The 24852-nt window shown below is 37.0% G+C and overlaps 2 protein-coding genes across 8 annotated transcripts in view; both read right to left on the bottom strand.

The window, feature by feature from the left end:
* Positions 1-3804: 3804 nt before the first annotated feature.
* On the bottom strand, positions 3805-9731 carry LOC107701073 (glutenin, high molecular weight subunit PW212-like). Of its 3 annotated transcripts, none has more exons than XM_016503005.1 (2): positions 9678-9731; positions 3805-6424 (listed from the first exon to the last, which is right to left on the bottom strand). In XM_016503005.1, the coding sequence occupies exon 2, from the start codon at positions 6420-6422 to the stop codon at positions 4707-4709; it is 1716 nt and encodes a 571-aa protein (XP_016358491.1). In that variant the 5' UTR covers positions 6423-6424; positions 9678-9731; the 3' UTR covers positions 3805-4706. The 3 variants fall into 3 exon arrangements, with proteins under 3 accessions (XP_016358491.1, XP_016358490.1, XP_016358492.1); XM_016503004.1 differs by lacking the exon at positions 9678-9731 and adding an exon at positions 9180-9262; XM_016503006.1 differs by lacking the exon at positions 9678-9731 and adding an exon at positions 9206-9256 and having other exon boundaries at positions 3805-6426.
* Positions 9732-11285: 1554 nt separating this feature from the next.
* Positions 11286-24852, bottom strand: part of incenp (inner centromere protein) — a 15867-nt gene continuing 2300 nt past the window's right edge. For 2 of the 5 annotated variants that reach the window (XM_016503000.1, XM_016502999.1), the window contains exons 4-21: positions 23172-23773; positions 22638-22689; positions 22450-22522; positions 19856-19991; positions 19725-19761; positions 19550-19637; positions 17967-18104; positions 17838-17855; positions 15603-15712; positions 14464-14587; positions 14218-14340; positions 13543-13736; positions 13371-13461; positions 13047-13145; positions 12723-12809; positions 12520-12612; positions 12110-12257; positions 11287-11887 (exon numbers count right to left, since the gene is read on the bottom strand). In XM_016503000.1, the coding sequence (XP_016358486.1) occupies positions 11703-11887; positions 12110-12257; positions 12520-12612; positions 12723-12809; positions 13047-13145; positions 13371-13461; positions 13543-13736; positions 14218-14340; positions 14464-14587; positions 15603-15712; positions 17838-17855; positions 17967-18104; positions 19550-19637; positions 19725-19761; positions 19856-19991; positions 22450-22522; positions 22638-22689; positions 23172-23773 (2398 nt within the window). In that variant the 3' untranslated portion in view covers positions 11287-11702. Of the gene's footprint in view, positions 11888-12109; positions 12258-12519; positions 12613-12722; positions 12810-13046; positions 13146-13370; positions 13462-13542; positions 13737-14217; positions 14341-14463; positions 14588-15602; positions 15713-17837; positions 17856-17966; positions 18105-19549; positions 19638-19724; positions 19762-19855; positions 19992-22449; positions 22523-22637; positions 22690-23171; positions 23774-24852 lie in introns of all 5 variants that reach the window. The other 3 variants (XM_016503003.1, XM_016503001.1, XM_016503002.1) reach the window with 3 other exon arrangements.

The raw sequence follows: 24852 nt of genomic DNA, 5'->3' as shown, positions 1-24852 counted from the left end.
GCAACACTGATACTAAGTTAGGCTACAATGAAAAAAGACCTACACAATCTTTCTGAATTGTGTTCTGGGTCATTTTTTTTTCTTTAAAGATGACATTAAAGACAAAATAATAAGACAGTGTATAAATCATAATAAGGCCATGTGGAATTTATTGATAAATTATTCACAGCAAGAGTTCCATTTCTCAGACAATTAAATCAACTTTATTGTGATTTCAGAAGCCAGAAAACATCACGAAGCAAATGTTAAAGTGCGATTCTCACTTGGCACTTGGATCTTTTCCTTTATTTCCTTGGCTTATGAAATCACATCTTGAAGATGACCGCTCCATTCTTCTTCATAGACAGAGGGTTCACACTGAGACAGAAAAAAGCTTTGCAGATATTTATTGTCCTTTTAAATACGTCGCTAACTCAGTTAGCTGGATTTGATTGTTGACGATTTGGCATGATCTTGGATTGTTTGGTTCTTCGAAGCTCATCCTGGACTTGCTGTCATAGCAACAGGTCCTTAAGCTTAAACCTGTTCGGGAGCAGCTTACTTCATGTAAACAGGATTAGATTGCATCTTTTTAAGTGGAACTGATATTTAAAATCTGTCCTAGCCACTGCTACTTTATTACAAGAGTACACTGTAAAAAAAAATCTGTGACATTTACGGTAAAATACCGGCAGAACTTCACCGTAAAAAATATGGTAGCAACATTTTAGGTTTTACAAACATAACTTAAATTCACAATAAAATACCGTATTTCATGAACTGACGTAATATTAATAAACCAACATATCGAAGTACTAATATCTGTTTTGAACCATTGTAATGCACTGATAAACACTAAAAACTGGTGGTGATGAGAAAGTCACATGATGAACCAACGCTCATCACAAACAACTTTTCTACGAGCTGAGGAGGGCAATACTTATATATAGAAGGTGCATAGTGTCATTCACACTAACACTAAACCCCATCATGGTGACACACATGATAGTGAAATAATGCAATAAACATTGATTTAACAACATTAGATGTAAGATTAAACCCTTATGTACACAACTAATAAGAAAAAAACTGAAAAAAGACCTACACAATCTTTCTGAATTGTGTTCTGGGTCATTTTTTTTTCTTTAAAGATGACATTAAAGACAAAATAATAAGACAGATAGTGTATAAATCATAATAAGGCCATGTGGAATTTATTGATAAATTATTCGCAGCAAGAGTTCCATTTCTCAGACAATTAAATCAACTTTATTGTGATTTCAGAAGCCAGAAAACATCATGAAGCAAATGTTAAAGTGCAATTCTCACTTGGCACTTGATCTTTTCCTTTGGTGACACACTTGATACTGAAATAATGCAATAAACATTGATTTAACAACATTAGATGTAAGATTAAACCCTTATGTACACAACTAATAAGAAAAAAACTAAGAAACATGTTATTTCAACAATAAAACATCAAATATGAAGTGTCATGCAGGGAATTCTGGGAGTCTCAATTTACGGTTTGTCACTGTAAATTATACAATGACCTTTTCTTTCACTTCCAAAAACCGTATTTTTAACAGTATTTTACTGTAACATTACATTACCAGTTAACAGGTTTTTACTGTAGCATTTTTACAGTCTTTTACTGTTAAAATCACAATCATTTTTTACAGTGTACCCTACTAATCATTTAAAATTAAAATAAAAAAATTTATTTGAAAATAATATTATAATGTTGTCTAATCTATAATACTATAGACACAGGCAGTTTTACTCATTGAAAGATTTATTCGTGCAAAATAATTACTTAATGTTAATACTAATTAATCAGAAAGGCGGGGCATAGAGGACAAACAATAAACAAAATAATGTTTTTTTTAGCAGCATCATATGACCCCTTTAAAGTAGCCCAATTCCAAGGGAAAACCGCGGACTTGGCAACACTGCGATGGATAGTAATGTCTACAACGAGCGCTTTCACGGCGCGACCATGACAGCTTGAAGTTGTCTAATTTGGCACAGTCTCCCCGCTACACTAATAGTAGCAAGGCTTTCCTCTGTGTATACATATCCTTACAAGTACAATTTTAGCTGTATTCATAGGCGGCGCGTGTGTAAGGCTGACCACGGGGTCTTGGGTCAAAAATGCCCCTGCACAAACAAATTAAATCTATTACGTCTGTTGCTAACAATGTGTAAATGAATAGAAAGTGTCGACTGCGCATTAAATTAAGATTTGCTCATGTTGCACCGTATTTCATTTTAGGCGTTTTTACAGTGTTGCACATTATAATTACCGGTAATCACACACGATTCTGTTGAGCTTAGGAATGCATTGGCCAATCAGAGGCGTTCAGTTGAGTCATTGCTGAAACTCATCAGCTTTGCTGAATTCGCGCACGTCCGATGACTGAATTCTGCAAATTCTCTCATCATAAACAACAAAGCGCAGATGTACGTACAATGAAAGGAAGGTTTATGGTGTTTGTAGTTAATAGATTTTCCTGTTTTTAGCCTTACCCTGGAGTTGGTTCAGCCTCCGCCTATGGCTGTATTATTTGTGTCCCCTTCAAAAATTGCTCGAGAAATTTTGTTTATTGCCCCCCCCCAACTGTTTGACGAAATTTACGCCCCTGCTCATGTGTGATTTCAGTGGCATGTGTGATATCTCAAATTACATTATTAACAGAAACATATTGTGACATATTGTGTTTGTTTTTGTGTGTATCTGCCTGATTAACCACAGTAATGATAACCAAACAAGGGATTTTCATCTCCTGTGATCCACTGTTGTGCTGAAGTCTTCGTCCCAAGGGTTAATTTGTATTCCAAAACACGATAATAAATGATGATAAATGGTTTTGACAGCTTTCACCTTTGCATGTTTTAACGCAATTAGTCCTGTATTTGGATTGTGTCACTCATCATCTTATAACCACAACAGGCTCACAGTTTTCCACTTAAGGTATAATTAAGTCGTGAATGTGTCAACATGAGGATATCAAGTACACTTGAATGGATATCAAAGACAAAAACAACAAAACGTCCAAGAGTAACTATCACAACACATTGCACACCGGTGAACATTTAGCTTACCTGACACCATAATAGGAAAAACTAGTCTTGCTTCAGGGACCAGATTCTACAATGGACATCAAGTGACATCTGTAAACAAGAAAGGAAACATTAACATGAACTGGAACAAGCACTGGGCCAAATTTAGGGTTTTCAAGAATGAGGGCAAAAACATTTCATCCTATGACTTTTGTAAAAATATCAAAAGGAAATAGGCAGACACAGAACTAAGGTGCATTTAATCACTTTAATCCCAGTGATGGTAACATTATACACACTTTCAACATTCACAACATCTCAAAGGCATAACAATACATATGCAGTTGAGTAACAATAAAGGCGTTAAGCATTGCCTTCTACTGGTCATCCAGTGGTCGCCACAGTTCTTCTAGATAAATGATTTAGCAAAGTGCCAAGCTGGGTTGATAATCTACTTGAATGTTCAGCACTAATATTCAGAGAAACCACAGCACCAAGCAACTGATAAAGATCAAGCTTTATATAAAATGCTGTTTTATTTAATTGAGCTGACCTGCATTAGTCTTATATTACATGTACATCTGATATGAATTAAACTGACATGCAAGGGGTATCGTACACATACAGAGTTAAAAACCAAACAGTTATGATCACAAAAACATTCAGTAAGGAGCCATTCACACAGAGAGTGTTTTTACGTTTAAAAACATGAGACGCAGAGAAGGTGGAATGAAATAAAAACACAAGGCCTGGAGATGTGTGTGTGTGTTTCAAATTGTTTTTTAATTTGATACTGCATTTTAAAAATGCAGTGTTTATGTTTTTACTTCAAAAGAGTCAGTGTTCAAAGATGTCCGCCTAGTCTATGTTTATACAGAAAAACAATGGAGTAGAATACAAAAACACATTCTTTGTGAATGGCCCCTAAAAAGTAAAAATAACAAAGCTAACAGTGGAGGACTGTGAAAAACCATTATGTTTATAATTATAATTTAAAAGATATAAATACATCAGTAGAAAGTTAATCCCTAAGTTAACAGTCCAAACAATCAAAGTTAACACTACAACACAAAATTTTACTACACATATAGGTTTGCCATCCGAACAGAGAACAGAACTGTTCTCAAAAGAACTGCCATGAGAACAGAACTGGAAGCCATCATTCTATTCTACAACAAAATAATCATGGTTAGTTGTAATTGCTGTTGCCAGTGGAAAACAATAAGTCAAAAGCCAATGCCATGCACAATTTTGTTTAAACTGAAGATAATAAAGGGTTCATGCGACATGCGTTATGCAGTCTTGGAGGAAAAGTTAGTGTTCACCAAAACACATGCAAGAACGTGGCAGTGATGGAATGTGAACACTCTAAAAAGTAAATGTATGCAAATGTTTTTAGCTCCTTTGGAATTTGCTTTGAGATGTGGGCTCATGACAAATTGTTAGGTGGCTCATGTTGCAATTTAGTTAGTTAGTTAGTAAATATACAGGAGTCATTGTGAGAAGTGTCAGTACTTTCTGTTGAATCTTCAAGTAGTCTTTCGAGAATACCTTGTCCAAAGCCTCTAAACATCCTAGACAAATTCCTCAGATAACGTGATGGGTGCGAACGGTCCATTTCTCAGTTTGACTCAATGGCTATATGTGTAACTTTTTCCAGAATTTTAGTGTAGAAGGGAACTGAAGATAAGCGACAGAATGCTAGTAAAGAGTAGCATAACTCCATGGCTGAAGGGTCCAGGTATGTCACCACTACTGTTGCTGGTTCTATCATCTATGTTACTGCGATCTTGCACTTGTTTTTCTGCATGCTGTTCAGCATAGGCCATGTAGAGCTCGACACAACGGCGTGCTTTCAATTGCTCAATTAGCACAGGATAGCCAATCTCCATAATGCTAACTGTGTCATCGTCATCGTCATCTTCAGCTTCTGCTTTTCTTTCCTGGGTCTGCTTTTGAGGTTGACTGGGTGTTTCGGGCGGGCTTGATGTTACAAATGAATTGGTTCCGGATATGTCTCTTTCTGCAGTGCTGTTGTTGCTTGTGGTGTTTTCTTGAGCACCAGTAGGATCATCGCCTACTTCTGCTGCTTGAGCCTCAACTAAGTCAGTGGATCTCCTCGATCTTCCTTCCGGTTTCTCTCGAAGCAAGTCTGTCCTCTTCATACACTTGTCCATGAAGCTATCATAGGACTGCGGTGGAGGATTTTGGAAGATGTCATGAGGGTTAACGTTTCCTTGTCCGGCAGAGGTCGATCCTGCATCGCCTGGGCTTCGACCTTGAGAGTTAGTGTTCCCATTCACGTTCACGTTACCATCAGGGGGAGGTTGGCCGTAACGTTTGTACATGTAGTTATTGTAGTAGTATTCCTCCTGTGGGTTGTGGAAATTGAAACGGGGGCGGGGGAAACTTCCGAGGCCATATCCCAGAGCCATACCTGCCACCGCCCCAGCCCCAGCAGCCAAAATCGCCTGCTTGCCAAACCCCTTTGATTGAATTGAAGGGGCCATACCCATGCTCTGCACTGACTGGGCGAAAGGTGATCTGCCGCCATACCCATAACTACCGTAGTTGCCACCGTAGCTTGGGCTCATGATTTTGTTGTTGGGGTTCCAGTAAGGATATTGTGCCGCTCCTGGATATCCACCTGCACCTGCACCTGCTCCTGCTCCTGCAAAACCTCCACCAAACTGGTTAGGGCTGGAACCTCCACGGACTGGATAACCTGGATAAGAGCCTCCAGCTGGGTAAGGATTTCCATATCCTCCAGCTTGTCCAGGGTACCTGTTGGGGTACGAACCTGCTCCTGGATATGATCCTCCCCCTGGGTAACCACCTTGTGCTGGGTAACCACCTTGTCCTGGGTAACCACTACGCCCTGGGTAGTTACCTTGTGGATAACCACCTTGAGCTGGGTAACCACCTTGGCCCGGGTAACGACCTTGGGCGGGGTATCCACCTTGGGCCGGATAGCCACCTTGGGCCGGATTGCCACCTTGGGCCGGATTGCCACCACGTCCTGGGTAGCTACCTTGGTTAGGGTATCCTTGACCTGGGTTAGAGCCTACTGGTGGATATCTGCCCTGCCCTGGATACCCACCTCCAGTACCAGGGTAGGGCGGTGGATTCTGGTTTGGTACTTGAGGTTGCCGAGGATAGTCTCCAGGGGACGAGTGTGTCCCACGTGATTTAGTGCCTTTATTGCTGCTGCTGCTGCTACTGCTGCTGCTGCTACCTCGGCTTCCTGTGCTGCTTCCACCTTTGTTTGAGCTTCCGCCACTTTTGCCCCAGCTGAATCCGCCTTTACCGCCACTCCCTCGTCTTGCCAAAACTGACACCGTAAGAGCCAGACAGAGTAACAGTACTGTTAATCGACCCATTTCTGAAAAAGAAAGAGAGGTTCAATGAAGAGATCATTTTCAAAATTGTCAAATGAGATGTGTCACTTATGCCAGGCACACGTTGCATGATTTTAGCCCAGATTTTCACTCGCCAACAGTTTAGTGGAAATTGCTGATAAATGCTTGAAATCTGAGGAAAAATCGGTGCTCGTTCATGTGAGTGACAATTGCGTAGTGCATGTTATCAAAGACGTGATCTGGGAGAAGCGCCGATGCACGTGAGATATTTGGCATGCTAAATATCTGGAACTGTCGGCAACTCACAGTCCTGCAAGTGTTTTGTGAAGTGTTTTGACTGGAAATGACGATACAGGGCAAGGGAAAGTTCAGGAGGAGGAGTCATAATAGATGTGCAACAGAAAACCAGCAAGCAACCATTCTCTTTCCTTCATATTCTACTTTGTTTATTTTTATTTTTCACTGCAAATCAGTGTAGACAACTTAGATTGCAAGTTTTTTGCAGGCTACTGTTTTTCACAGAAATAAATCCATTCTCACATGAGAACAATTTCCCGTTTCAATTCTCACGTGTGATTGGTTGTGAAACGTAGTTTGTAGAAAAGGCGGAGTTGTCTGCAATTGTTCCTAAAGAAAAGTTGTGTAATGTGTGATCCCCACAAATTACCACTGACAGAAAGTCCGGAGAGAGATTGAGAAAAACAGAAACAGAAAGGTCTTCATTGACCAAAATATTTACACAGTTTATACATGTTTTGTATACGCAGTGTTGGGAAGGTTACTTTGGAAATTTAATAGGTTACAAATTACTGGTTAAATTAACTCTATTTAAAATGAAACAAGTAGTGTAACTATTTAAATTACTTTACTAAAGTAATGTAACTGATTACATTTGATTACATTTCTAAATTCTCTATTTCTAAATTTCTAACGAATGTTTTCAACTGTAAATCATTTTGAAACATTTAAAGCAGGCAGGGTTAACCTTACAGTAGGACTCAACACTGATTACTGTCAGACTTTCAAAATCCTTCATCAATTGAATTAAGATTATAATAATTTAATTTTAAGGCACAGCCACCACAAAATCAGACTTCAGCAGCTCTTTTTACATTGAGGTTAAATACAGATTTAAAATCATAACAAGATATAGTTTAATAGCTATGATACTGTTTTTGAAATCAAATCTTTGCATAGCTAACTCCTGAAACATTGGTGTCTCATATTTTAGAGCAGTCAATGCAATTTGGGAAAGAAATCAATTAAATATGTATGTGGGTTAGGGTTGGGTACCGAACAACATGTGTTGTTTAAACAACTCGTTTAAACAACACACAGGGCAAGCTGAAATGTTCTGAAATTTTCTATCAAATTTAAATATAACAATTAAATGATAAAAATAAATATTACAACCAGATTAATCACTTAATTGTAGAAAAAAATTATACAATTATTACCCTATTAATTTTTTTTTTTAAAGGAATCACACAATTTTCTTCCATGTATTAATTTCAACAGTAAACCTCAGTTTGTTTGCCAAAAAATAAAAGGGTTTAATTTTCATTTGATTTAAAATAAATGTTTAATGCCTTCATTTGATTTTCAGCAAAATTCATTTGATTTTCACCGATAATTCAGGTACCGATACCGGTACCGTACCGGTTAAAATGTGAACGGTACCCAACCCTAATGTGGGTGTGTGTGAAAATATTCAGAAGTAACCCCCTATGTAATCTTTAACATTTTCATAAGTAACTGATTTGAAGGAAAATTAAGGACTTTAACTGAACTATGATCTCCGTACAAGGGCATTTTCCATAAATGTTGGGGTGGGGCAAGTTGTCACTTGTTTTTAAAATGTTAGAAATTATATATTAATTACACTATTTGTTGGTCAAAATTTTTTTGTCTTTTATATTTTTGCTATTATGACAAATTTCCCCATACATTGTGACAACATGCCCTGCTATAGCGTTAACTTGAACCATTTCTTTTCTTTTTTCTTTTTTTACTCAGAATAGTCAAGATTTTGTAGTTTGTGTCTCTACAGAAATAATCCAATCCTAACAAAAATTAACTGGAGCAAAAGCGTGACAACTAGCCCCGGTCACATCTACAGTGCACAGATTTATGTAAAAAAAAAAAAAAAAAACGGTGTGGCGTCATCCTGTATTATTACACAATAATTATCTCGTTTAACAATCTAAAACAGTCTAGTTATCACGTTCATCTTAATATCTTGGTACCTGCGTGACGAAACGTGTACTGACAGGAATGAAAACAGTAGTTTGTATGTTATGCGTGTATTTCTGTCATTGTACGGAGGCCATGTCTGACATCTAACGTTATTCATGGCTCGACGTCAAGATGCGCTGTACTAATTTACCAAATTAAATCGAAATACTCAATATATTCGACAATATCAAACAAAATTCAATATAATATCACCAATGACAACACGACGTTTATTTGATTTTCCTTTTATACAACATTACGTAATTATTCAAAACATGAGTGAGTGAGTGAATGTATTGTATATGATATGTAAACATGTGCAGTGTCGAAATGCTAATTTATGATAAATATAAAAAATATCAGGCCGCTAGTCGGGCGTAAATTCACAAATGCTTTAAATAGCGGGACTATATTAGGCGTGTGGCCGTTAACTGCACCTGTTATTATAATGCAAAACGAGCAGCTACAATAAACCAGTGACCAATCGTAACACAACCAGCTCTGTTTACTCTAATAATAAACGTGTTTTAATCGCTAACGTACCTGCGTGTTGATTCCAGCTCGTTCTCTTGGGTGATTGTTGTCCCTTGGCTGCGCGACGACGTTAGTGACGATGAAACTTTCCACTTGCGTGCGCGCTCACGAGATGAGTAACTGCCGCCATGTGCGCATGCGTACTGGCCTTCCTCTGACAGATTTTTATTTTATTTCTTTTATTTTATTTAGTCATTTAGCAGACGCTTTTATCCAAAGCGAACGTAATTATTCAAAACATGAGTGAGTGAGTGAATGTATTGTATATGATATGTAAACATGTGCAGTGTCGAAATGCTAATTTATGATAAATATAAAAAATATCAGGCCGCTAGTCGGGCGTAAATTCACAAATGCTTTAAATAGCGGGACTATATTAGGCGTGTGGCCGTTAACTGCACCTGTTATTATAATGCAAAACGAGCAGCTACAATAAACCAGTGACCAATCGTAACACAACCAGCTCTGTTTACTCTAATAATAAACGTGTTTTAATCGCTAACGTACCTGCGTGTTGATTCCAGCTCGTTCTCTTGGGTGATTGTTGTCCCTTGGCTGCGCGACGACGTTAGTGACGATGAAACTTTCCACTTGCGTGCGCGCTCACGAGACGAGTAACTGCCGCCATATGCGCATGCGTACTGGCCTTCCTCTGACAGCTTTTTATTTTATCTTTTTTATTTTATTTAGTCATTTAGCAGACGCTTTTATCCAAAGCGACTTACAGATGAGATTTACAATTTACCAGAACTGTCCTGGGGATTCTGGGCAGACCCTAACATAATTATTCATTTAGCAAATGCTTTTTCTCTACATATCCTTTCAGTTGTTTATCAAAACACTTTACAGCCAGAAGTACACATTTGTGACCCTGGACCACAAAACCAGTCAGTCATAAGGGTCAATTTTGAGATTAATACATCTTCTGAAAGCTGAATAAGCTTTCCATTGATGTTTGGTTTGTTAGAAGAGGATAATATTGGGCCGAGATACAACTATTTGAAAATCTGAGGGTGCAAAAAAAAAAATCTAAATATTGAGAAAAACGCCTTTAAAGTTGTCCAAATTAAGTCCTTAGCAATGCATATCATAATGATAATACATGATATATTTACAGTAGGAAATTTACATGGAACATGATTTTTACTTAATATCCTAATGATTTTTGGCATAAAAGAAAATCAATAATTTTGACCCATACAATGTATTGTTGGCTATTGCTACAAATATACCCCAGCGACTTAAGACTGCTTTTGTGCTCCAGGGTCACATTTCTGATGGTCATTCAAGTTTGCAGTGGGTTTCCATGTCCCATCATGTCTTTATTGAATAAGTTCACCCGTTTCAAGATAGATGAAGACTGCATTTACATCTTCAAGACATATTTTTTTAGAGTTTGCTCATCTGCAATACGTCTATAGGACGTTTCCTATCAGATGTCAAATAGACGTTTAGAAGATGTCTTTAAGATGTTTATCATTTAGAATGCATGTAAAACTGACATCTTAAAGACGTCTATCAGATGTAGCGATCTTTAACAGACATCTTGCACTTACCTGTGCAATCTGGGTTATAATCACTAGTGAAGGTGATTTTTAAGTTATCTAGTCTAGTTTGAGCAAATGTGATGATTTGGAGCCATACGAACCAGTTTAATTAGAAATATTTTAGTTTCATGATGTTCTTAATGTTTGTGGTATAATGCTGTCTGTCTCACTCCATTCTATCCTGTTAAATTAAATTACAGAAATCGGTTCAATATTTGAAAATATACTTAAAAGTTGATTTTATAATGCAAGCTAACAGTCAATCTTAAAATGGCTAATTGGCTCTTTATGTAAATAATCAAGTTAGAAAAAGTTGTGGCGAAGCTTTTTTTTGTTTTTGTACTAGAAAAATGCTTCCCTAAATTACAACAAACTCTAACAGTACTGTGTGGCACGAATGACTAAAGAAATTAGAACATGCTATGAATAAAATGTACGATTTTCAATTTCCCTCAGGTTTTTTTAGTCAAAGAATTGTAACCGATGCACCCAGATTTAGCTTTCAGACTTTTCAAATTACATTCATGACAAACTACTAAAAATAATTGCACGGACATTTAGAAATTACACCTTTTATTAACAGTCCAGAGTAATTCTGACACTCTTCGTGAAGTGAATTTTGTAGTCAAATGCCATCCCCATATTTTCTACATCATCCCATTTGCAGCAGCTCCTGTGCACATTTCCAGATTTATTACATGTGACGCTATATTTAAATACATGGGTGACAAAGTAGTCCCATAAAAAAAAAAAGCAGGTAAATTAAACCGAGCCCATCCCAATCTGTGCGGCAGAAAACTGGCATCAAACCCCATCTTCTTTTGTGTAATCTAAATTACACATTCTGCTCTTTCCCCCCCCAATCTAACCTACTTACATATATACTTTTAAAAGGCTTTATTAAAGTGAGTTTAGAGTATAAAAGACAACAACATAAAAAAGACGACAGAATAAAAGTAGGGGGAAAAAAAAATACATCTGATTATTAATTGCCCAGATTTCCCAAACGTGGTGGAGAATGCCAGACAGCAGAGCTAGTGCGTTTAAAGAAGCGAGGCTTGGTCCGTCTGAAGATCGCCTCCAGTTTGGGTGGTTCAGGTTCTCCGAAATATGAATTGAGATCCAGTGGATTGTAATAGTGCTTCATGATGGCTTGCTGCAACTGCATACCTGCACAAAACACGCATCACATCGGGATAATAGAGTAGCAATGGTGTCGATACCACAGAATAAACATGAGCTGATAGTTCATGCTAAAAGTTACAATGGTATATCCAAAAATGTTCAAATCAGAATTCAGTGAAAACCATGTGGACCAGTGCTCAGATAGAACATAACATGAACTGTAACTACAAAAAAACCATTTCCAGTAGTTGCCAAGAAGCATCATACCCTCAGCCCAGGATGGGATGGGTTTTCTGGGCGCAGATTCATCATCTGTTGAGTCATCACTGTTCTGGTCCATGCCGTAATCTTCAGGATTCATTAAAACAGTCACTTTCTGGCCCTTAGGGGTGATCTGGTATGACTGTGGAGACTGCTGTGAAATATAAAACAAGAGATGGGGTCAGAAACCAGCTGTTCCAGACATCTGAGATTGGTTTGTGTGTTTCTAAGCAAACAAAAAAACTCAAGTTAGAAGTAGTCAGTGGCTTATATTACAAGGAAAAAAATATCCAAATGGAAATTTAAGTCTTCATCGCTTTCCTTCTTGGGGAACCATTCTGTGCTTAGTAATTTTATCCAACATTTTCCCTCCTTCAGCAAGGGAAAAAGACACATAACCGCTGCCGTGACCTCACCTCAATGTCCACGGTCACGTTTAGTCCAGCTCCGTGATCTATGGTCTTATTGTGAGCAGCTCCTTTCCCAGCTGGAGTTTTCAGAACAGAGCTCTATGGAGATGGAATGAGAGCTTTAGTATATGTATATTATTTAATACTAAGCATTTAAGACAACAAAAATGAACAGGCATGGAAAGAACTGGGAAAGCAAAGGTGTTTACCTCAATATCTACAGTCATGTTTAGAGCTGAACTCTTAGTTATAGTTGTGTTGAGCATATTAGCTGCATGTGTTTTTGCGGCAGAGACCTGTTAATTTCACAAAAACATTTCAAATGGATTTAGAATGTACCAAATATAAAATGTATGAATAAAAACAGTTTATAATATATGCACAAAAAATATTTGAATAAAATAAATATAAATCTATATGTATGCATGTATATATATATATATATATATATATATATAGCTAATTCAAAATGACTAAATACTATAAGAGTACATAAATAATACTTAAAACAAACAAACACAAACAGACTTTACCTGTGCTGTAACTGTAGGGGGCGCCGGGGCAGAGGCTGCAGCAGCAGCAGCACATTTCCTTTGGGCTTCCCTCTCCTCTTTAGCCTGTCTCTGCTCTTCCTGTTAAAGGAACACAAATTTGATAAGATTTTGGGATCGTTATGTAACACAAGTGTCAGGTACTAAGCAGGTGCTACACATCTTCTATAATTGTCGATCATTGTTCTGTCCTTATTGAAAACAATAATCACAGTTAAGCAGAAGACATCAGATGTTTAATATATAGTTACAAGGAGCTTGATTTTGGACCAATGACATTCCACATGACAGAAACTAAATTCTCACCATCTTCCTCTTCTCCTCCATCTCCTTCTCTCTGGCTGCTCTCTCCAGTTCCTTCTGAAGAGCGATAGCCTTCTCTCTCTCTAGTCTTTCTCTGCGAGACACAAACATGCATATTTAGTATCTTTAAATGTCCTTGTTTCATTTTAAACATGCACGAAAAATGAACACCAACTTCTCAGCTTCAGCCTGTCTTTCTCGCTCTCGCTCCCGCTCGCGTTCTCGTTCCCGCTCCTTCTCTTTCTCCCGCTCTTGTTCCTTCTTCAGTTCCAGAGCGCGGGTGGCCTCGGCCAGTTTGCGGGCCTTCTCTCGCTCCTCTTCAGCCTTGCGTTTGGCCAGCATTTCCAGGTGTCGCCGCTCCTCTTCCTCCTGAAGAAAACGACAAGTATATAAACGATTAAAATGGTTAAGTATATGAACTACAATTAGCGACAAAAAATGAAATCAATAAATTATACAAGTTTGGGATCGGTATAAATTAAAATAAATAAAAAAATTCACTTTTATTCATGGATGCATTAAATTGATCCAAAGTGACCGTAAAAACATTTCTAGATTTCTATTTCAAATTGTAATAATATTTCATATTACTGTTCACTAAACTGATTAAAAAAATGCAGCCTTAGTGAGCAGGAGACAAATGTTTTTTATAAAACGTAAATCTATAAATAAAATACATCGATCATATTAGGCTCAATATTATTTGCTATTGGACTGAAAAGTTGTTGCAAAAAATAAATATACAATTTGTGTGTAAAGTACGCTTTCATTATTTGTTGAGGTCATCCATCGCCTACGCTGAATTTCTTTCAACATGGACTCTCCACTTTGATTGCTGAGGTTGACTTACAACTTGCTGAAGTTTCTTTTGTCTGGCTGCCTCTTCCTGTTTCTTGCGCAGCTCCAGGTCTTCCTGTCGTTTAGTGGCCACCTTCCTCTTGGCTTTCTCCTCAGCCAACCGCTCAACACGCAGCTGAGAAAGAAAGAGAAAGAGACAGAGACAGAGAGAGAGAGAGAAACACCATAGAGCTTATGAAAAACTTGAATTAAACACTCCAACTTAACACTAGAAAGTTAGTGTGGGTTACTTCAGTACCATGTCATTTTTCTTCTCCAGCTGTGCCATCTTTTCTTCAATCTTCTTTTTCTTTTCTTGCTCCTTCTCCTTTTCACCTTTCACTCGAGCCTCAACAACCCGTTTCAAACGCTCGTCCCGCTTCCTAAAGCGGACAGAATTCACTTTTGAGTCCTGATTTGCATTCACACTTGCATTAATAATTCAGATTTATTGAATAGTACCATATCGATCAATGGCAAACGCATATGTGACCCTGGAGCACAAAAGCAGTCTTAAGTCGCTTGGGTATATTTTTAGCAATAGCTAAAAAAAACATTGTATGGGTCAAAATTATCGATTTTTCTTTTATGCCAAAAATCATTAGGATATTAAGTCCGTAATATACCGTAATTTTACTGATAATAAACCGTAAATATATCAAAACGTAATTTTTGATTAGTAATATGCATTGCTAAGAACTTCATTTGGACAACTTTAAAGATGATTTTCTCAATATTTTGATTTTTTTGCACCCTCAGATTCCAGATTTTCAAATAGTTGCATCTCGGCCAAATATTGTCCTATCATAACAAACCATACATCAACGGAAAGTAGGGCTGCACGATTTTGACAAATCATAATTGTCGATTGTTCCCTCGAAATTGTAATAGCGATTATTAATTACGATTATCACAATTTACATTGAATGATGTTTATACCATTGTTTGAAGCAACTACATGCCGTATTTTTATATAAAAATAAACGAGCTGAAAACACTAACTGAAAAGCTTTTATTGCTTTTCTATAGTATTAAGCCTCAAATGTCAACTATACATCGGATTGGTTTCTTCTTTAAATAATAATTTAAAAAAGTTCAAATATGCATGGCATTATATAAATTAAAACAACAGAAAAACCCTTAAGATAACCTGTAGAAAGGAAAAAAAAAACACTTAGAATAACATAAGTGGACTTCGATTAATTGCGGCTTTGAACGATTATGTAATTGTGGCATCCGTAATTGTAATCGCGATTAGAAACTCGATTAATTGTGCATCCCTAATGGAAAGCTTATTTATTCAGCTTTCAGATGATGTATAAATCTAAATAAAAAAAAAATGACCCTTATGACTGGTTTTGTGCTCCAGGGTCACATTTCAGAAAAGAAACTTCCAACCTTTTAATTTCTTCCTGTTTCTTTCGCCTCTCCTCCTCAGTCTTTTTCTTTCGCTCATTCTCTTGTTCTATTTTCTTGTTCAAGGCGTCCCACTTCTGCCGTTCTCGCTCCTGGAGGAAAAGTGACAATTTTAGTGATCATAAAAAAATAAAAATAAAAAAACTTGCAGGAATCAAGTCAGTGACTCAGGTTTTAAACAATGATGATGAAAGCTAGAGTTTAAACATATAAGGACAGGTTATTTGGCTTTATGTGAAAAGCAATGATTAAAAACAATAGCCAGATTTCTGGCAAATGTCTCCGATACAAAAAGGGGTGAATGTGAACTTCCCAAAACACAAACACACACATCCATACACCACATGAGTGATGAGGTTAATCTGACAAAGTCTGAATGGTACAGTGGCAGGTCAGTTTCAGTTTAGAGTGAAGTGCCCATTAAAGGAAGTTCAGTATGAGTTTCACTACTGTTCAAAAGTTTGGGATCAGTAATACTTTTTTTTTTTTTTTTTTTAAAGAAGTCTCTTATACTCACCAAGGCTGCATTTGATCAAAAATTCAGTAAAAATATTATTACAATTTAAAATAACTGTTTTCTGTTTGAATATATTTAAAAATGAAATTCATGTGATGTAATATTGTTTGAAAGTGTTTTGATTCGTTATTGTTCGGTCACACTTTACATTAAGGCTTCATTAGTTAACAAACCGCCAATAAAAATTATTCTGAACATTAATTAATCTTAGGTAAATCTAATATTTAATAACACGTTGTTAAAATCAAAAGTTGCAACTGTGTTAATGAGCTAACATGAACCGAGACTTGTATTTTTATTTTAAACAAAGATTAATAACTTCTGTAGCAAATGTAGCTATTGCTCATTGTGAATGTTAATGCATTAACTAAGGTTAGATTTTATTGTAAAGTGATACTTATTGATCTTTATAATTCTTTTGCACTGTAATCTGTGTAAAATTTGTAACTTTATACATTTTGTGTATTGCTTTATTGCATTTAAATGTTCAAAAAGTTATTAAACCTGTTAACTGTTTTATGACAATACTTTTTTGCAACTAAATTTCAACATTGTGATAATACCGTATACCGTGATAAAAAGCATTAGCAATTATTCGCAACATGAAAAATTGATACCGGCATATCCTTAATATATACAGGAAAGCAGATGTGACCAGGATATGAACGCAATGTGCTAAATATAATTTTAAAGGTTCTGACACTGAAAATAATGCATTAAGACAGTGATAATGGAGGACTGCTGTTTTAAAACATTTAGCCATGTTGAATTTACACCCCGTACTGTAAACACGAGTCTATGTATAAAGATGTATTAGAACTGTAACCAGATATTCTAAATGAAAAGTGGAAACTGAATTTGAGAAACACTATAAGAAGTCGTCAAAAGTGGCAAAAAGGCTAAAGCTTTGTTGCAGTTTTTCCTCTAATTTGATGCAATGCATGTCGCTTATTTGGATAAAAGCGTCTCTAAAATGCATTCACAGGTGAAAAAAAACACTTTATTGCAGTACACTTAGTGCACTTCCATAATGTACTCAAAGTGCTCAATTTTCACACACTAAATTTGTATAATATATACTAAAAATTATTCTTTAGTACTTCTATAGATAATCTTAAGAATATCTAAGTGTACTCAGCTGTGCTATACATGATACTTTTTTTTTTTTTTTTTTTAAAGAAGTCTCTTATACTCACCAAGGCTGCATTTGATCAAAAATTCAGTAAAAATATTATTACAATTTAAAATAACTGTTTTCTGTTTGAATATATTTAAAAATGAAATTCATGTGATGTAAAGCTGAATTTTCAGCATCATTACTCCTGTCTTCAGTGTCACATGATCTTCAGAAATCATTCTAATATGCCGTTTTCATGCTCAAGAAACATTTCTGATTATTAATGTTGAAAACCTGTTGAGCTGCTTAATTTTTGTGGAAACTAAATTAATTAATTAATAAAACAAATTCAAAAGAACAGCTCAATTTATGATCAATTTAATGCAAACTTGCTGAATAAAAGCATTAATTTCTTTAAGAACCATAAAAATACAAATCTTACCAACCCCCAAACTTTTGAACGGTAGTGTAAGTAACCAACAAACAAATGGCCAATCATAATTCAGGAATAGTCAAACAGAAATAAATAGTTTTGACTGACGTGGAAATGACCTCAGTCTGGATTCACTGTGTTTATACTCACCACAGAGCCAGAGCCCAACTGAGGGGGACAGACAGGAAGTACAATTACCAACTAAACAACTTCTACATCTACAGCTGATGCAACCCAACATATTAGACTACTCAGAAATACAAAAATATCCCTGCTCACCTTGACGTCAGTTTTGGTGGCAGATTGTTTGATGAAGGACTTCATGATGGTGCTGCGGCCCAGAGAGCCAGGCGTCATCATCAGCATCTGGTTCTTCTGCACAGTGTGCACGAACGAGCGCATGTGTGGAGTGATACTCTACAGGGACACAACAAATGGACACATAATGGATTGTCTCGTCTGATCAAAAACTTGCTAATCCAATCCTCAAGAAGCTGGCCACAAATCACTAAAAAACCTTTGTACGAATGCAGAAAACCACAGATAATCATCATGTGGACTTCTGCGGAAAGCCTTTCTTCTCAACAAGACTCAAAAGACTGTTGTGGCTTCATTTTGGTGGATGGGCAGCATTATTGTGGTCAGAGATGCTCATACCGTGAGGCACTTCTTTGGAGGAGATTGTTTCTTCTTGGGTGTGTTGATTTCCTGAGCTGCATGACGCTTTGAGCCTAAGCGTGTAGGCCTGACATAAGAGCACAAAGACTATTAGAAAACAAATGGCATAGATCCACTAACTATAATGAGGAAAACTAATTAACGGTGCGCTCACCGGCCATCTCCTTTGGATTTTGACCCTCCACTGTCATCTATAACAGGAAAATATATAAATAATTTAAATCTTACTTGTCAACCCAATTATACGTTCTGTATATAATATCAGCAGATCTGTTAGACATGCACCTGTTTCTGAAGTACGAGCCATGGATCGTGTGAAGCGATAGTTCTCAGTGGTGCTGGGAGATTCCGCAATCTCTTCTGGAACTTTGTATTCATTTACCTCAGGTTCCTTTTCTTCAGTCTTCTCGGGTTCAGGTTCCTTTGAAATCACGCAGCCACCAGTTATTTACAAATTGCACCATGCAATAAAATGATTTCAAACATCATACCAGAAATAACTGTTTGCTCAAGGCCTGTTCACACTAAGAACTATAAAGTTAACTACAGTACTTTGCACAAGTCTTATGCCATTACTATATTCACCCAAAAAAAAAAATGGTTTTAAGCCAGGGCCGCATTTCCCAAAAGCATCATAAGCCCAAGTAGCTCGTAGATCCATTGCTACCAATGGTCTCTACAATCAACTTATCTCAAGATGCTTTTGAGAAATGCAGACCAGTTATTTCTGTCTCTTGCTGTAGTGTGTCAGTAGGAAATATCGGTTTACATTTCCAAACATTCCTTTTGCCATTAATTATAATAATCCAGTGAGATTTTTGTATGCACAAGAAGTCTGACAACACACAGAGATCTGATCTCACCATCATCATGTCCATCTGGAATGACATGAAGAATCACAGGATCAGCATTTAAAGACATTCTAAACTCTATTGGGGTTAGACAACATGTTAGGACCTACTCATTGTCATAATCATACTTTAGATTTAATACTATACTTGCTAATCCAATCCTCAAGAAGCTGGCCACAAATCACTAAAAAACCTTTGTACGAATGCAGAAAACCACAGATAATCATCATGTGGACTTCTGCGGAAAGCCTTTCTTCTCAACAAGACTCAAAAGACTGTTGTGGCTTCATTTTGGTGGATGGGCAGCATTATTGTGGTCAGAGATGCTCATACCGTGAGGCACTTCTTTGGAGGAGATTGTTTCTTCTTGGGTGTGTTGATTTCCTGAGCTGCATGACGCTTTGAGCCTAAGCGTGTAGGCCTGACATAAGAGCACAAAGACTATTAGAAAACAAATGGCATAGATCCACTAACTATAATGAGGAAAACTAATTAACGGTGCGCTCACCGGCCATCTCCTTTGGATTTTGACCCTCCACTGTCATCTATAACAGGAAAATATATAAATAATTTAAATCTTACTTGTCAACCCAATTATACGTTCTGTATATAATATCAGCAGATCTGTTAGACATGCACCTGTTTCTGAAGTACGAGCCATGGATCGTGTGAAGCGATAGTTCTCAGTGGTGCTGGGAGATTCCGCAATCTCTTCTGGAACTTTGTATTCATTTACCTCAGGTTCCTTTTCTTCAGTCTTCTCGGGTTCAGGTTCCTTTGAAATCACGCAGCCACCAGTTATTTACAAATTGCACCATGCAATAAAATGATTTCAAACATCATACCAGAAATAACTGTTTGCTCAAGGCCTGTTCACACTAAGAACTATAAAGTTAACTACAGTACTTTGCACAAGTCTTATGCCATTACTATATTCACCCAAAAAAAAAAATGGTTTTAAGCCAGGGCCGCATTTCCCAAAAGCATCATAAGCCCAAGTAGCTCGTAGATCCATTGCTACCAATGGTCTCTACAATCAACTTATCTCAAGATGCTTTTGAGAAATGCAGACCAGTTATTTCTGTCTCTTGCTGTAGTGTGTCAGTAGGAAATATCGGTTTACATTTCCAAACATTCCTTTTGCCATTAATTATAATAATCCAGTGAGATTTTTGTATGCACAAGAAGTCTGACAACACACAGAGATCTGATCTCACCATCATCATGTCCATCTGGAATGACATGAAGAATCACAGGATCAGCATTTAAAGACATTCTAAACTCTATTGGGGTTAGACAACATGTTAGGACCTACTCATTGTCATAATCATACTTTAGATTTAATACTATCACCGTGATGATATCTCAGATCATTATCTAGTCTCATGTATACTCCATATAGCTAAAGCTGCAAATTCAACTCCTTGTTACAAATATGGTAGAACCATCACTTCTACAACAAAAGACTGCTTTGTAAATAATCTTCCCGATTTGTCTCAATTCCTCAGCATATCCAATAGCTCAGAAAAACTTGGTGTAACAGAAACTATTGACTCTCTTTCTAGCACTTTAGACACAGTCACTCCTTTATGCTTAAAGAATATTAAGGAAAACAGTCCGACCCTGTTGTATAACAAGCACACTCGCACCTTAAAGAGAGCAGCCCAGAAAATGGAGCACAGCTGGAAGAAAACCAAACTAGAGGCATTTCATATTGCATGGAGGGAAAGTACTTCAACATACATAAAAGCCTTAAAAACTGCTAGATCTGCTTACTTTTAGTTTCTTTTAAAAGAAAACAAATACAACCCCAGGTATTTATTCAGTACAGTGAATTAATTACAGACCGATCTCAAATATCAAAGCTCAGTATAGGACCGTTGCTTTTCACACTTTACATGTTACCCTTGGGAGATATCATCAGGAAACATGGTATTAGCTTTCACTGTTATGCTGATGATACTGAGCTATATATTTCTTTGTGGCCCAAAGAAACATAATTCGCAAAACTAACAATGCATAGCTGATAGAAAACTAAAAACTGGATGACTAGTAATTTCCTACTGCTAAATTCTGAAAAAAACAGAGGTTTTAATTATCAGACCAAAATCCTCTGCATTTAATAATCTAGAACACTATCTAACACTTGATAGCTACTCTGTCAAGTCTTCGTCATCAGTCAGGAACCTAGGTGTGCTATTTGATAGCAACCTTTCCTTTGAAAGTCATGTTTCTTGCATTTGTAAAACCGCATTTTTCCATCTTAAAAATATATCTAAATTCCTACCTATGCTCTCAATGTCAAATGCAGAGCCCTAGAGACAGATCCTCGGCAAAGACTTCGTCGGCCTTAGGAACAAGACCACAAGAACCAGAAGAGTCCTCTGCTCAATCGGTCTTGTGTTGCAGCCTGGAATTAAACCACATCATGCTGGTTTCGTCTGGCCAGAGGAGAACTGGCCCCCTGACTGAGCCTGGTTTCTCCCAAGTTTTTTTCTCCATTTCTGTCACCGATGGAGTTTTGGTTCCTTGCCACTGTCGCCTTTGGTTTGCTTAGTTGGGGACACAATTTCTGAAGAGAACTGAACTGCGCTGGACGATGACATCACTGAATCAACAATGAACTGACTTTAACTGATAAACTGACAGTTTTCTATTGTCCTCTTGCATTATCAGATTGCCAATTGTCCGGTTGGATGACGACAATGGTGCGCAAGATATCAACAAACGCAAGATTCTTGTACATACAAAAATCTCACTGGATTATTATAATTAATGGCAAAAGTAATGAATGGAAATGTAAACTGATATTTCCTATTGACACTACAGCAAAAGATAGAAATAACTGGCTTAAAACCATTTTTTGTTGTTGAAAACACTAATGGCCAAAGACTTTTGCACAGTACTGTATATGAGGATATTTATTAGAAAAGCGCTGCAGTTGTCGTCTGCTGCTTTAAATGCTCAAGCTCTTTGAAGTTGAGTGAATTTGGATTGCTGTCAATGTCTGTATCGTTCATCAGCTGCAAAAAGTTGTTTGAAAATGATCAATTATACTGTTCCTCTGTAACATCATTGTTATAGCTGTGGTGCTATTTTCTTAAATTTAGAACGATTTAGAAAATTTTGTCTTTGTAGTTATTGTCCTTGGTGTGAATGGGCCTTAAATCTGGCTCTTGTGTCTCTCTTATTAGCAAAGGTAAATTAAAACCACAGCAGAAAATTCTTCTCACCTCAGTTTGGACGATTTCTGGTTCAGGTTTGGTTTCAGTGGCTGGTTCGGTCACCATTTGCGGTGCATCAATCCTAAAACAGAACCGTGAAACAGTGTTGAAATCTCTCAACTGATAACTGAAAGGTAGTGGGTTTGAATCCCAGAAGAAACAATTCAACAACTGAAACAGAAAGCAAAAGCACTCACTGTTCTTCTTTGTTCTCCATTTCCTCAGTTCCATCATCCATACAAATGTCCTCTGGAAAGAGCAATGAGGACATAAATGTCATCATAAAGTTAACAAAGAAACTTATTCACTTTAAACAGCACAAATGATAAAGAGATAAATCCTATTTAAAGGGATACTCCACCCCAAAATGAAAATTGCTATTAATCACTTACCCCCATGTCGTTCCAAACCCGTAAAAGCTTTGTTCGTCTTCGGAACACAATTTAAGATATTTTGGATGAAAACCTGGAAAACGTGCTACGGTGATCCGGAGAGACAGACGAATTGTTGAATAAAGTCGTTATTTTTGTTTTCTTAACGTACAAAAAGTATTCTCGTCGCTTCATAACATTATAGCTTTTACGGGTTTGGAACGACATGGGGGTAAGTGATTAATGATAATTTTAATTTTGGGGTGGAGTATCCCTTTAAGGTGTTCAAACTGGCCTCAAGCTATTAATTTACAATCAGAGTTGGTGACTCGAATTGATACGAGTTTAGCTTAGTCTCACCGCTGACGGAGCTGCTGCAGGTCGAGTTTCCCAGTCTGGCTTTCTTCTTCAGGAAAGAGCGTCGGGATGCCCTGCGAACAGCTTCCTGGGTCATGCTATGCCTGAGGTCCACCAGAGAACGGCGCACCACCAGCGAGCGCCGAACTGACGTCCGAGACGAGCCTTGAGGTGTTGTCTGCAACCCAGATGCAGCGATGGGGATTTTATTAGCAGATCGTCCCAGAGACACACCAGCGTTCAGCAGTGAATCCGCACTCAGACGCTCCGAGGAGGGAATCCTCACCATGGCTTCAGACACCAGGACCTGATGCTGATTGGAGCCTGAATCCTGCACCTCAACGGCTTCTTTCACTTCTGGAATGTTCCCTGTCACTTCTTCCACCTCCTTGGCTTTGGCGCCGCCTTTATTTCGGGTGCTGCGTTTGACAGGTTCGGTTTCAGCTGGGGCGGTGGTTTTGTTGCGGCGTGTGCGACGAGCAGGTTCCTCCATCAGGCTCTTAGAGCTGTCGTTCGGCACGTGTGGCGTAACAAGTTCAGAGATGCTGTTCAGGGTCATTTGGACCGAAGAACGACGCAGGTTGCTGCGTTTCCCCTTGGAGAAACTACAGAGAGACAAAGACATCATAAACTTTATCACTATAGAAAAAATATGCCAATTTGAGTTCATGTATATTAAAGGAAAGTTAAACAGAATAATGTTTTGATAGTGCTGGAGTTTTACGAGCTTTACAAAGACTGATATCAAAACCAGAAAAAACATTTCATATTAAGATTGTTTTTGTTTTATTTCATTTATGCATTTTGCAGATGCCTTTATTCAAATGACTTGCATTACATTCAAAGTAAACATTTGATGCATTTCCTATGAATCAAACCCATGACCTTGGCGTTGCTAGCGTCTCGCTTTACTGTTTGAACTACAGGAACGTTGGGCTGCACAATTATTCCAAATAAAATCGAACTTGTGATATTTTTATCAAATCGCAAAGGCTGCTAAATATATTAGAGAAGCTTTAAGGTCACAAGCAGTTTTCTGTCAAAAATGTTTGATGTGTTCACATTTGAAAAAAATTACGAAATTAAGACAGCCAAAAATAGTAGCATTGTAATCTTACATTTGTACCATAAATAAAGAAAAAATATAAAAACTCAATTTTCATATTTTACAGTGAAATTACAATCATAATATTGTTGTTTAATATTTTTATTTAGTAATAAAAAAAATATTTTTATTTTACAGCCATACAGATATATAAAATTGCAAATTGTGCAGCACTACAAACAGGCACAGCAAACCTAGAGTGTGTTTTTTTTTTTTAAATCACAATTTATCAGGAAATTTATTTTACAAAATGTATATAATAATAGTAATAATGATAATAATGTAGTATACATCTGGAACATAAGACTTATGTACAGATTTGTGCATTATGTACTGTATATATACAACCGTATAAATAAAATGTATATGTATTAACATAATATCTCATTTTTAGATTCATTATGGTGCAGCCCTACAGGAATGCACAATTACAAATTAATATTAATTAAATGAATATTCTATTAAAGGGTCATATGATGCTTTTTTAAAGATCATTATTTTGTGCATTTGGTGTAACAGAATATGTTGACATGCTTTAATGTTCAAAAAACACATTATTTTTCAAATACTGTACATTAT

The sequence above is a fragment of the Sinocyclocheilus anshuiensis genome, unplaced genomic scaffold, assembly GCF_001515605.1.
Source record: "Sinocyclocheilus anshuiensis isolate Anshui unplaced genomic scaffold, SAMN03320099.WGS_v1.1 scaffold1468, whole genome shotgun sequence".
In the NCBI taxonomy this organism is placed as follows: domain Eukaryota; kingdom Metazoa; phylum Chordata; class Actinopteri; order Cypriniformes; family Cyprinidae; genus Sinocyclocheilus; species Sinocyclocheilus anshuiensis.
This window is presented reverse-complemented; position numbering and strand designations above follow the sequence as displayed.